General features: G+C 43.9%; 1 protein-coding gene and 1 pseudogene across 2 annotated transcripts in view; one reads left to right on the forward strand and one right to left on the reverse strand.

Annotated features, from left to right (window-relative positions):
* The first annotated feature begins 3992 nt into the window (after window positions 1-3992).
* B4GALT6 (beta-1,4-galactosyltransferase 6) overlaps window positions 3993-12938 on the forward strand; it is a 56063-nt gene continuing 47117 nt past the window's right edge. For both annotated transcript variants that reach the window (XM_069468142.1, XM_069468143.1), the window contains exon 1: window positions 3993-4587. In XM_069468142.1, the coding sequence (XP_069324243.1) occupies window positions 4473-4587 (115 nt within the window). In that variant the 5' untranslated portion in view covers window positions 3993-4472. The remainder of the gene's footprint in view (window positions 4588-12938) is intronic.
* LOC138383339 (small ribosomal subunit protein uS8-like) lies at window positions 6962-7356 on the reverse strand (annotated as a pseudogene).

Genomic DNA, 12938 nt, shown 5'->3' on the forward strand with positions numbered 1-12938 from the left:
ATTACACATATTTATTTCTAGAAAAAATGAAAAAAAAATACACTGAATAAAACATTTACCCTGATAGGCAAAGTAATCATGTGAAGATGGGAGCTGGTCTGGTTTGTAGAAAGGGCACTGAACTAGGCTGATAACATCTCAGCTCTCTTCCCAGCTCTGCTACCTGTATACTCTGTGACTTCAGGCCAGTTATTTTACCTCACTGAGGTTTAGTTTCCTCATCTCAAAATGACATAATAATACTTGCCACACCAACCCCAAAGGGATGTTGTGAAAATGGTATCAAAGTGGTGTGAATACTTGAAAATGCTATAAGGCATTCATATGATGTGAAAGAATAGATCTTGGATCTAAGATGAAAGTGTTAAGGCACTTTGAGATTAGTATGAAATTTGGGTCAAATGCTACAGTAGGGAATGTTACCACTACCGTGGTTTTCTTTTTAAACTACAATACAGAATCATAAAGTTCTGTATTCTTTCATATACAGGATTATTAAAAATCTGGCTTTAAAGTGATATGTGCTCTCAAATGTAAGACTTATTTATTTTAAAATTTCTTTAGTATAACCTAAATAAGATACAGGTACCAGTATTTTTTTTCTCAGCAGAACTCTGACCATATTTATAATGCAAATTTTCACTTAAGTTTTTGTACCATAACATTTTGGAATATATATATTCCATTTTATGGATCATGCCAATGTCTTTCATACAATTTACATTCAATTACATAATTTAAAAAACTCAGTTTTCTATGTGTGATTCATCAACCTAATTATTTTCATAATTAGTTATTTAAATAGATATAATTACTATATTTAATCAGTGATTATAATATGGAGGTCTGAACCTTTAGCAACCATAAAAATGAGATTCTATATGATATTTTATTTCATTCCTTTTCCCCCCATTCACAGAAAAAAATTATTGATTTTTAGTTTACCAAGGTTGTGAACTAATCCAAATACTTAGTGTATATCCTTCATCCTCTCTCAGTTAGACAGTACAGACCAAATGTTATCCATCTCATTAAAGTACATTTTTCTTTTTTATTTTAATTGCAATCTCTATGACATAATTCTTATTAATACAAAATAGAAAACCATTGGTTATGACTTAATTTATTCAGTTTGATACCCAGATATTTAAGAGCATGGAGTCTCAAGTGGACAGAAAATAAAAAAGAATACTTGGTGGTAATAAATTTTGAACAAAGCCATTAAACAAAATTTACTTCTGTCTTACTACTATAAGTTATGTCTTATTACTATAAGATTAAGGTCTTTCTTATGTCAAAAAAATTAAATTTTTAGACTTCTGCAAGGTCATTCCTGTGTTGTGGGGCTTACTTGGCTTCCAAGGAAGTAACAGTTGATAATTCAGGTTTGAAAAGGTTTGGTTAGCATTTCTTGGGCTCTGAGTATTTTATCTATCTCTTTTGAAAATGGCCTGAGACCCTCAGACTATTAGAGATGAGACTTAATGGGTGATTCACTAGGAAATTTGGTGTTTAAACAGAAAGAGACAAGCATCACTTGTTACTACTGGGCAGAGAGTGGTCCAAACAAGAGATTTTTAAAAATAAATTTTCCAAATACTCAAATAGTACTTACCATGTACCAGACTCCCATGCTCTGTATAGACATTACTCATTTAACTTAATCCTTCCAATAATGGCTGCACTGATTGAGCTTCTTTTCTGGTGCAATATATGAAGTCTACTCTAGGGGAGAACTAGTAAGTCTCAACAGGTACCCTGGTGTATTTGCTGAACAAAACTCAAAAGAGTTGGGGTTAAAATTAAGAGACCAATGGCAGTCATCTCTGCCAGCCAGGTACATCTGCACGCACACTTCAAATTTCTTAAAATAAGATTAACCATCAATTTCTATGATGTTAATACTTCCCGCAATCTTATAGTAAACTTTCCTTTAAAAAAAAAAAAGCCTGCCTTATCTGAGAAGAACTGTCCATTACTAAGGCCAGCAAAGGTATGGAGTTCTCTTTATATTAGTGGCTTGATGGTTATTAGCTTTGTAGACAACCAGTTGAACCGGTGCAAAGAAAGAGAGATGAAAAGTGAGTGGAGTTGGAGAGGGAAATACAATTTTTGTTTCCTCACTATTCATTTCTTTTGCTTGCATAGGTTTTTGTTGTTATTTTTTTTTTACAGGTGAGTTTTCTTTAATAAGTTGTTCCACTTTGCATATCAAATTCCTTCCTTAAGCATCTAAAAATATTACAAAATAGTGTCTCTCACTTTAAATATCAAAGTAGCTAGAGAAATTGAGTAACTTTAAGTACTCCAAAAAGCAAAATATTAAAAAATGAATTTGAACTTGGTGATTCCATCCAGTGAACTAGTGGGATATAAGAAAACCTCTTATGTGCCAGACATCGTGCTTAGCATTTTGCACAGTTATACCATTTATCTTACAGCTTTGCAAGGTGGTATTACATCCACCACTTGAGGGTTGAGAAAGCAGGCTCACAGAGGGTAGAAGCTTGTCATGGGTCTCACAGTTAATCAAAGGCCTGGGTTTATAAACTAGGAGTTTCAAGTTCTACATTGCACAGCAGTATCTCAGAGACATCTAAGGCCTGGGTATCTTGGTAAGAAGGTACCAACTTTGCTGGCTGTCAATGATTGTTCGATCTGGAAATACTCAGCAAATAATGGCAGTAGGGCATGCAGCCACGTTCTGCATGATTAGTTGAAAAAGAAACACCTGCACACACCCGTTGGAAAAATGCGATATAGCTAAGGACCCGGACTAATTTAGCTAGCAGGAAGAAGCATCTGGATAAAGGGGAGACCACAGCCCAGGAGGTGGCTTAAACCACTGGATGGTTTGGCTACAGAAGCTTGATGCGGCTGCAGCGCTCAAGGGTCTATTGCCTGCACAGAGAGGTCTTTTCAGCCCCGCCTGCATAGACAGAGCTACAGCGCGGCTACCCCGTGTTCCCCTCCAGATGTGAAGGCAAGTCCTAGTATAAAGGATATACGTAGGCCCACATCATATCCTGACAGTATGTTTCTACAGGAAGGGCTGCATGGGGATTTTCATTAATCCAGGTCGGAAATACACCTAGTTCCCCAAGCGACTATTTTGGGAGGAAATGACACCATAAAAATCGCCTCTTCGAGGTACCTCTTTCTTTTCAGGTACATCATCCTTCATTACCGATCCCCAGAGTGGAACGCATCCGAGGCTCGAAACGCGTCCCTCAGCACCCAGTAGCGCGGCGAGCGCGGGGACCCCAGGTGGCCGGGGACCGTGGTGACGTAGAGACCGCGGGAAGAGGGGGTTGCTCGGCGCGCAGCGGCGCGGGCCTATCAGGACGCGCGATGTTCTGGCGAGGGGAGGGCCGGGGTCCTCCAGGTTTCCTCGGGTCCCGGCGCAGCGCCGCCTGCAGAGTTCCGAGCGAGCGCGCGGAGCCCGCTGGGGTCTCCGGCGCGCCCGCCCTTTCACGTCCGCCCCCTTCTCCGACCCAGACGCGGCTCCGACAGCGCTTGGCCTCCTCCTCTTCTGGCTCCTCGGCTCCGACCGCAGCGCGAGGCGCCCGGTTGCGCGTGGTGTCCGCGGGCCGTGCGGGGGCGGCGGGGGCGGCGCCGGCGGGGGCGCCTCACCCGGACTGGCGGCGGTAATGCCGCTGCCGCCCTTGCGGCCGGGCAGGCAGCTGGCGGCGGCTGGAGTCGGAGCTGGAGCGCGCTTGCAGCTGGCTGGGACGCCGCCCTGGCCTGCGCTGGGCTCCCGCGGCGGCCGCGGGGCGCCGGGGTCCGGCGCGGCATGAAGAGGAAGCTGCTTGCCGGCGAGCGCCCAGCTCCACGGCCCCCAGGGCCCCCGCGGACCCCCGCGCGTCGCGCGCGCCAGCTGCGGCCCCGGTGCCCACGCTAGCCCCGCGCAGGCACGAGACGCCGCGGCCCGCAGGGGGAGGCGGTGCGGGCCTGGCGAGCGAACGCGGGCGGGCCGGACCCTGAGCGCTGGGGCTTCGCCTACTGGACGCCGCTGGGCGCCGGCTGCGGGAGCCGCTAGGGAGCCGCGCGTGCTGCAGTTCGCTGCCCCTCTCCGCAGGGGCGCCGCGGCGTGCAGCCTGCGCCTCTCCCCACCTGCAGCCAGCCCCTCCTCCTGTCGCTGCCTGGGGGAGAGAACGCGCGTCCTCGGCCTTCTTCGGCCTCCTCAGGTCCTCCGGTCCCCCGGCCCCCCGCCCCTGGTCCCCTCTCCTCCCTCCACCCCTTCCCCCTAGTCCTCCCGCGCCTCCCCTTCCCCGACTCTCCGGCCTCCCATTCATTCCGTCCGCTCCCTCCCATTTCCTCTTTCCCGCTCGGGCCCTCTCTCCAGAGCCTCCTCGCGCGGACCCCGCTGCAGTCTCGGGGTTCTTAGCACATTCATGGAAGTTTAGGGCCTGGACAGTGGCCCCGAGTCCGGCCTGAGAGCGCAGCCCGAGCTGCTGGCCGGGAAGAGGAAGATGTCTGTGCTCAGGCGGGTGATGCGGATCTCCAATCGCTCCCTCCTCGCCTTCATCTTCTTCTTCTCCCTTTCCACGTCTTGTCTCTACTTCATCTATGTGGCTCCGGGCATCGGTAAGCACCGAGACACACCCTCACTTCCCCTGGTCACACCGAAGGAAACGCAGGATGTTAAGGATGTTACTTCTGGAATTTGGGAGCTGTTTAAACAGGGGCCCCGCAGAAAGCATTTTATTTGAAATGTTATTTCAGACGTGTCAAATTAACTGCTTCGGGGCATGGCTTTGGTATGTGAATTTTGTTAATACATGTATGAATAACTTAAAAAAATTGCCTTACATGCATTGAATAGCAAAATTAAGTGTGATGGCCCGGGATGCCCTGGTCACTTTCTTTAGTATTCCTGACAGCTTTAGCTATTTAATATCACATCTTTAAGCTTAAGCTCAGTGCTTAATTGTAGATTTATTCAAACACTCTCAGATGTATGAACTGGTTGTAAAAAAAATGGAGAAACCAACAGCAGGGAATGTGATTTGAGTTCAAGAATGTACATATTTTAGTGTTCTAGGTCGCTTTTTTAGAATGGGGTCAATTAACATTTGTGCCATACTTCAGGAATTTTTAGGCGATGAGTTGTCTTATAAAAACAATGCTCCATTATTTTAATCCGCTTGGGTCTGCTACCTGTTAGGATGACTTCTGAGGTAAAATAGTGATTAAAATAACAATTATGTAAGGCAATTTGTAGTTTAAAATTTTTACCTTCTATTTTTTGACCTTTGGTCCAAAATACACTTTTGTATAATCTACTTAAATTAGCTTCTTTATTAAATATCCTAATTCCTCATCTCCCTTCTGTTGAAAAGGAGCCAGTGTGGCATTATTGCAGTGAATGAAAAACAAGAACTTCACGTGGATATTAATGTACATCATATTCCCAAAACTTTTTGGAGTTTTTCCTGATTATTGTTTATTTAATGTTAAATTGCCTACTGACAGTGTACATCTCCTGTCATTTGTTGTTAGTCACTAGTAGTCTTTTGAGCCAGTGGTGTTTCTTCCCAGAGTTAGCTAAAAATGTAATAACCTCCTACAGAGTGAAAGCACCTGCCGAATTCTGAGATGAAATTATCATCCAGATATTGCCTTGGGTGTAATGGATTATTGTAATGAATTGCAGGGGGGAAGGAAGAGCAAACCTGATCTAGACTGCTTCATTTCTTAAAACAGAATTACTACAAGACTTTTTCTATATTAAATTTTTGGATTCAAGGAAGATGTATAAGCTCAGATGATGCTTGAAAGGACATGAATTGTTGGAACCTTAATGTATCCCCAAACAGAAGTTTTAGGGTAAAGTTTGAAGAATGTTTTAACATTATTGCAGTTTTTTCTTTAGACCAAAAACACAACAGCGACAAAAACCCCAAACAAAATCACCTCTTAAAGCCTGTAGTGCTAATGACAGTGGTAGCTTAGTGGGTTTGATATTATCCAAGATATTCAGCAAAGGCTTTTCTCAAAAGTTTTGCCATTTTAGAAGTCTTATAAATTAACTATTCATTCTGTAGCAATTTTTACTTGCTCATGTAACTTTTTAAAAGATGTACATCTTTGGGGAATGTTGTTTTGCTAGACATTTAACTTTGAAAGAGTTTGGAGAAAAAGTTTTATGCGCTTACATAAAAATTTTCCTACTTAGTATTTTGAGTAACGTGTTATTAATAGTTTTGTTACTCAAAAAGTTAACCAAATGAAATCAGAGTTCCAGATTTTACTTGATAGTCATCTTTTTAAAAAAATTTTTGTTAAGGGCATTAGTATATTATCTATAGATTCTTAAAATTTAATTGATCTGAAATACTGATATATTTTTCTTATTTGAATGCTTAATGTTTACCATAGAACAATCACTGATACGTCATAAAAATTTTGGCAAATGTCTGTCTTCTAGGCGTTAGATTGACGTGGTTTAAACTACTCAGCTTTTGTGGGTCTTAGAATTTATAATCTTACAAAGTCATTAAAACCAGTAAAGAAAAGCGAAACCAAAACTTATAAAATGCTATGAATTTATTAAGCAGAATCTATTTCCAAAACTGTGTACCATTTAGCAATAAAAAAAAAAAAAACTTCCTTATTTTGTATCTTTAAGCATTGGGAAGCAGTTTTCTAGAATTCCGATTTTTGCTTGAAAGCCTGAATTTTATCATTGGCAACCAATACTGTCAGTTTTTCTTGAGGTGTCAGGCTCACTTTATTCATTTTTGAGAAAATGTAGGTCAGAAATACAAGTTTAAATACCATAGTTTTTCAGTTGTTCTCTCAAGTAAAAATCATGTTCCATGAAATATGTGACTACTTTATAGTGCAGCAATTGCTCAAATGCTTTTTCTGGAGATAACCATGGTACTTTGTTATGCAGAAGAAATGCTTTTTTTTTTGGTCCATTGAGACATTTTATTTGTAAGTATATATTACATCACTAGAAAAAGAATCCCAGGATTTTCCCTCCTGTGTGTTTTCTTCTTGCTTCTTCGTGGTCCATGATGCCAGCTGAAGTTGTCAGTACAATGAAACCAAGCTGGTGGGGTGGGAGCAGATTATTCTTGCCGTTTTTCTAGATCTTTTGAGTTGCTCATCAAACCTGAGGCTGATCACTCCACACTTGTTTAACCTGCCTGTGAGGTTCACAACAATTTTCTCAGCTGTGATCATCGATGATTTCAAATTCTCCAGTGTAACCATGCTTCATCATCACAGTTAGAAACTGGACGATGACTTTGGAGCACTTCCTTGTAAGAACCTGCATTTGCCTCTCCTTTTGGCATCATTGATGCTCTTAAGAGCATCTGCCAGAACATTCATGCGCACCATTATGGCCGCACAGAAAGATGCCAGAAGGAGGCAGAAGAGAAGAAGTGCTTTATGCATACTTCCCATTTCATCATAGATTTCTTATTTATGAGATATATCCAAAATGAATTAGGTTTTGTTTTTTTTTGTTTTTGTTTTTGTTTTTTGAGACAAAGTCTCACTCTGTTGCCTGGGCTAGAGTGCTGTGACGTCAGCCTAGCTCACAGCAACCTCAATCTTCTGGGCTCAAGCAATCCTCCTGCCTCAGCCTCCCGAGTACCTGGGACTGCAAGCATGAGCCGCCATGCTCGGCTAATTTTTTCTATATATTTTTAGTTGTCCAGCTAATTTCTTTCTATCTTTAGTAGAGATGGGATCTCGCTCTTGCTCAGGCTGGTCTCGAACTCCTGAGCTCAAACGATCCTCTCGCCACGGCCTCCCAGAGTGCTAGGCGAATTAGGTTCTTATAACTAGTTTTCTTCAGCTAGACATAGAAACTTCTTGCAGTAATTCGTATTTTAGCCTGAATTACATCTTGGGACAAAATGTTTTTATGGCTAAAATATATGTTGTCTAAGAGTACTTTTTATTTGTCCTAAATAAATATTTCAAATCTTTTCTGTTAAGAAGCCCTTATTAATCCTATCACAGCAACCTGTTTGGTAGACTTCAATGATATTTCCCCTCCTTTTCTGTCCAGAGGCGTTTGTCATGGGCTTTCTTCCAGGCAGGTTCTATCATTTTAGTTATTTTTCTTTGCTGATCCTTCACCTGTGTCCCTCCCTCACACCCTACTCAGTAAATATACAGTTGTAGACAGCATAACCTATGTAGTTTCTAATGTTTTCTGATGTTGCTCAGCATTATCTGGGCCAGTGGTCCCCGACCTTTTTGGCATCAGGGAATGGTCTCATGGAAGACAGTTTTTCCATGGACAGGGTCAGGGGATGGTTTCGGACAAATTCTCATAAGGAGAGTGCAACCTAGATCCCTTGCATGTGCAGTTAACAGTAGGATTTGGGCTCCTGTGAGAATTTAATGCTGCCACTGATCTGACAGGAGGTGGAGCTCAGGTGATGATGTGAGCAATGGGGAGTGGCTGTAAATACAGATGAAGCTTTGCTCGCCCACCACAGCCTACCTCTTGCTGTGTGGCCAGGTTGCTAACAGACCATGGACCAGACTGGCCCTTGGCTTGGAGGTTGGAGACTGCAGATCTGGGCTATTTATGTCTTTCTTAATCTACAATGAGTTCCATAGAACTCAGAGTTCATTATTTTAAGAATGACTTGAAATGATGGCCTTGAAATTTCTCATTCATGCAGGAAACACAGGGCTAGTCTTTACAATAAGAACTTTAGTACCGAGGGAAGCTGGAGGGCAGACACCTCCCCCTCACCACACCGTAGGAAGTCCATGGACAGATTGCCGTAGCCCACCCAGCAGAGGCAGCAGCCAGGAATTGGTTCTCATTCTGTGTCTACCTTTGTGCATGATTGCAAAAAGATAAGTGCAGTTTCCCTCCAAGGTTTTGACTTGGCTGGATTTGAGAATGGACTTCTATTTAATAGGAAACTGTTTTCAATACAACTTCCAACGCAGCATAATCATTTTCCTACTGTCATGTCAAAGGCGACGAGCTGATTAATTTACAGGTTCATTCAACAAGTACAAATGGTGCACCCGAGAGAGGCTAGACATTGAGGTATGGAAGCTAGAGAGATGACTAAGACTCAGTACCTTCCCTCATAGTGTGATGGTGTGAGCCCCATAAAAGAGCTGTAGCAGATCCCTGGAAGGCATGGGCGGGGGATGGCGGGGATGGTGAGGGCCGGTTAAGGATTTCCAGAGGAGACTGGTTGGAATGGGCCACTGAAGATGGATAGGATTTATCAGGACTGAGCAAAGGAATCCTGGTCAGAGGGAACTGCATGAGCAAAGGTTCCAGAAAATGGGAGTAGTTTCATCTGGCTACTATTTAGGACATGGGGTAGCAGATAGGCCAGATAGTAAAAGGGCTCTCAGGCTCTGCTTGCCCAGCCCTGGTGGTCGGGTACTTGAGGTCTCTACAATTCCTGACAGAGAGAAACTGGTCTTGGCTCACACAGCTTTATCAAAGCTGTCCTTATTACGAAAGAAATTGATGTGCCTGTAATCAGTGGGGCAGTATGATTGGGGGGTGGGATTGCATAACGTCCCTGGGAGTGGGGACTTCACTGTCCAGTTGACTCACCAGAAGCCCTGACTTTTCCTAGACACACTGACAGGCTGTTTTGTCCTTTGTGTAGAGGTGGAATCTGATCGGATCACTTTGATCTGATTCCTAGGGGCCCTTTGAGGAATTACCTGGCCAAGTGCTTTGTTATTTTTATTTGTTGGGAATGGTGGAGTTGGTGGGGATGGGTGGTCCTGGTGTGGGTATATGTGCAAGCAGGTGTGTTGTGGGAGATGTGGCTCAAAGTCCCCCTGACATGTGGCTGGATTTTTCCCTTGGCTGGCACAGAAAGTAGCTAGTTGCCCTACAGCTTTCTTATCACAGCCCTTTGGCCTCCTGGCTGTGGCTGGGTGAGCCTGGCTGTGTTCCTTTTAGCTATTACAGTCTGCTTTGTATTTCAAAGTTCTTTTTGTTTTTTTCCTCACCAAGTGCTCATCTACATGGCCCCTTTCAGTAGCCGTCCTGATTTGGGCCATGGTATTGGGAATCTCTTTCCTCTGGGCATCCCTTACTGGCCACATGTCCCATGCTATTTTTGTTCTGTGAGTAGTAGTTGGAAGTTTTGAAAAGGGGAATGATGAGGTCCTTTGTTTTGGAGTGATCCTTCTAGCATGAAGGATGGTATGGGCTCAGAACCAGTGGCAGAAAGACCAGGTAAGAATTTATTGCAGTAGCTGAGACGATGGATTAGAACTGGATCAAGGTTGATAGTTTGTATCAGGGCAGAGTTGAGCAGATGTGAACAGTGGTTTTGAAGGAAAGGGAGAAGCTTTAAGATGATGCTCGGATTCTAGCTTGTACAACCAGGTAACTATTAATAGGAAGTATAAAAAGGCACATGTTTTGAGGGAGCCATTTTGGTTTTAGAAAAGTTGAGTTGGGGTGCCTGTGGAATATCCAGGAAGAATTTGTCAGTGGGTAGACAGGTGGAAATAAGGGCTTGGAGCCCAGGAGAGAGGCTTGGGTGTGGTCAGCGTGTAGGTGAATGGTATTTCTCTATTTCTCCCCCGGCATACCTGCAAGAACTGCTGAAAGGAGCCATGTAGATCAGAGCACTTGGTGAGGACAAAACCAAAAAGGCCTTTGAAACACAAAGCGGACTATATCAACTCAAAAAGAACACAGCCAGGCTTACCTGGCCAGGGCCAAGAGACCAAAGAGCTGCGAATAAATTCACTCCTGCAAGTGAAAATGACTTAGTTACTTTTAACATGGAATCCTAGGGGTTAAATCAGAATGTGGAGGAGGACCAGGTATCCCATGAGGTTCTGCTACCCTTTTCCCTCCCTAGTCTTTGTTAGACAGGAGTCAGTCGGTCCTGTCCACACTCAAGGGGTGGGTCGGCCCTCTTAGAGACTGCCTGCCACAGTCAGATTGCCATTCTTGAGTAGCATGTGTAACTCAGCTGTATAGTTTCACTGTAAATTAATCTAAACCAGGGCCTTGTGGGAAATTAGGTAATTTTGAAGGGAAATTTGATTCTTTGAAATCTGGCAATGCTAAATGCCATTGTCCACCTCAGTCTTTTATGAATAAATTTGAGATCTATTAAACAATGTGGCAGAATGAGGTACTGACGTGTTTATTCTGCCATAATGTTTATCATTGTTGCCTTTTAATGTTTGTTAAAGATAAAAATAGCCATGTCTTTGGTTACTTTTAAAAGAGAAACTTCTAGGTTTGTAGTCTGTGTATATAATAGGTATTCCAAACCCTATCTGGAATTTGGCTGGGAACAGAATGCATTTCCCTGGTGAGGCAGTGTTATTTACGGTGGTTAGTTTCCTAACCCATCCTAGGAAAAGCCTGTTTATCTCAGGATGAACTACAAGGCTTCTCAGGGCACTTGGGCTTCTAGGCCTCATGCTCTGGTGGTTCCAGCTGTGGCAGCTTCTGTCCCCACCAGAACACCTGTGTTTGCTTCTCTGTCCAAGGGACTAAGGACACAGGAACCTTGGACACAGAGGCATCGGTGTTTCTGGAGCCAAAGCTGTGGGCAAAGAAGCCCCTGGAGGAAGATCACAAAGGTAGCCCACTGCTTTGCCCACTGTTGGAGCTCCACAGGGTCCTCCCTGCCACACTCCTGAGCCCACTGCCAGCAGGGTGGCCTTGTTTGTGAAGAAGGAGAAGAAAGGACAAGCTCTGGAAGATTGTCACTTGCCCAAAGTCTCACACATTGTCGTTGAAAGAGCAGAAATATATGGTTGAGGATACCTGACTCTTTCTTCTGTGCCTGAGTTGAAGGAACTGATCATTTTTGCCCTGGAAAATTGAAGATTTGGGGGAAATAACGAGCTCTTTCTTCCAAAGTTTGAAGGAATGCCATCTAGAAGAGAGATGAAACTTTTTTTGGATTGCCTCAGCAGTAAGGGTCATTACAATGAGGCAGATTTTAGGCTTATTGTAAAGAAAACACACACACACATACCCACCCACCTCAACCTTCTAATTGACCTGCAATCAGTGAAATAAGTGGCCTTATGAGTGTTTTTTTCCCATATACATTTTCAAGCCAGGGTAGATGACCTGTTAAGGCTGGAGAGGATGCTTTGCTTGGGAAACTGGACAGACCTCTAATATTCCCTTAAACTGCTGTTGTGCTGTGATGTGTTTACAGTGTGTGCTTACACTCTGCAGCACCCTGGCTCACCCTGCACAGGGTCAGACCTGCTTCTCTTCCAGCTCCCCCTCCACCCACATGGCCTTTTGTGACTACTTTTTCCTTTCAAGCCTGCCTTTGATGTTTGTCTTAAGTAGAAATGTGAAGGTGGGAGGGGAGGCTGAGGTGAGAAGAGTGGGAGGAGTGATTTTTCCAGAGCTTGGGTTTCCTTGGTTGTATTTGGGAGTTCCTCAGGCTTTGCGTGCTTGCAGTATTCTCCTGTTGGTCCATTTGCTCGGCCACCCTGGACCACTCTGGCTTTTGACACCACTGCCTGGGCCTTGCCAGTTTAAGCAGAGCACCTGTGCCCACCTCTTTCAAGTCCTCTTTTCCCCCCTTGTCACTCTGAATCTGTTCTTTCTAATTTTCTTTTTAATTTCTGGAGGACACGGTGATTTAATATTTAAAAGATCTTTTCTTTCTGTTTCTGCCTTTTGTCAGGATAAAAGCAAAGAGAGTAGGGCCCGGTGTGGTGGCTCACGCCTGTAATCCTAGCATTTGGGAGGTCGAGGCGGGCGGATCCTTTGAGCTCAGGAGTTTGAGAGCAGCCTGAGCAAGAGCGAGACCCCGTCTCTACTAAAAATAGAAAGAAATTAGCTGGACAACTAAAAATATATAGAAAAAATTATCCGGGCATGGTGGCACATGCCTGTAGTCCCAGCTACTCTGGAGGCTGAGGCAGCAGGATCGCTTGAGCCCAGGATTTGGAGGTTACTGTGAGCTAGGCTGATG

This window comes from Eulemur rufifrons, chromosome 5, assembly GCF_041146395.1.
Source record: "Eulemur rufifrons isolate Redbay chromosome 5, OSU_ERuf_1, whole genome shotgun sequence".
Classification (NCBI taxonomy): domain Eukaryota; kingdom Metazoa; phylum Chordata; class Mammalia; order Primates; family Lemuridae; genus Eulemur; species Eulemur rufifrons.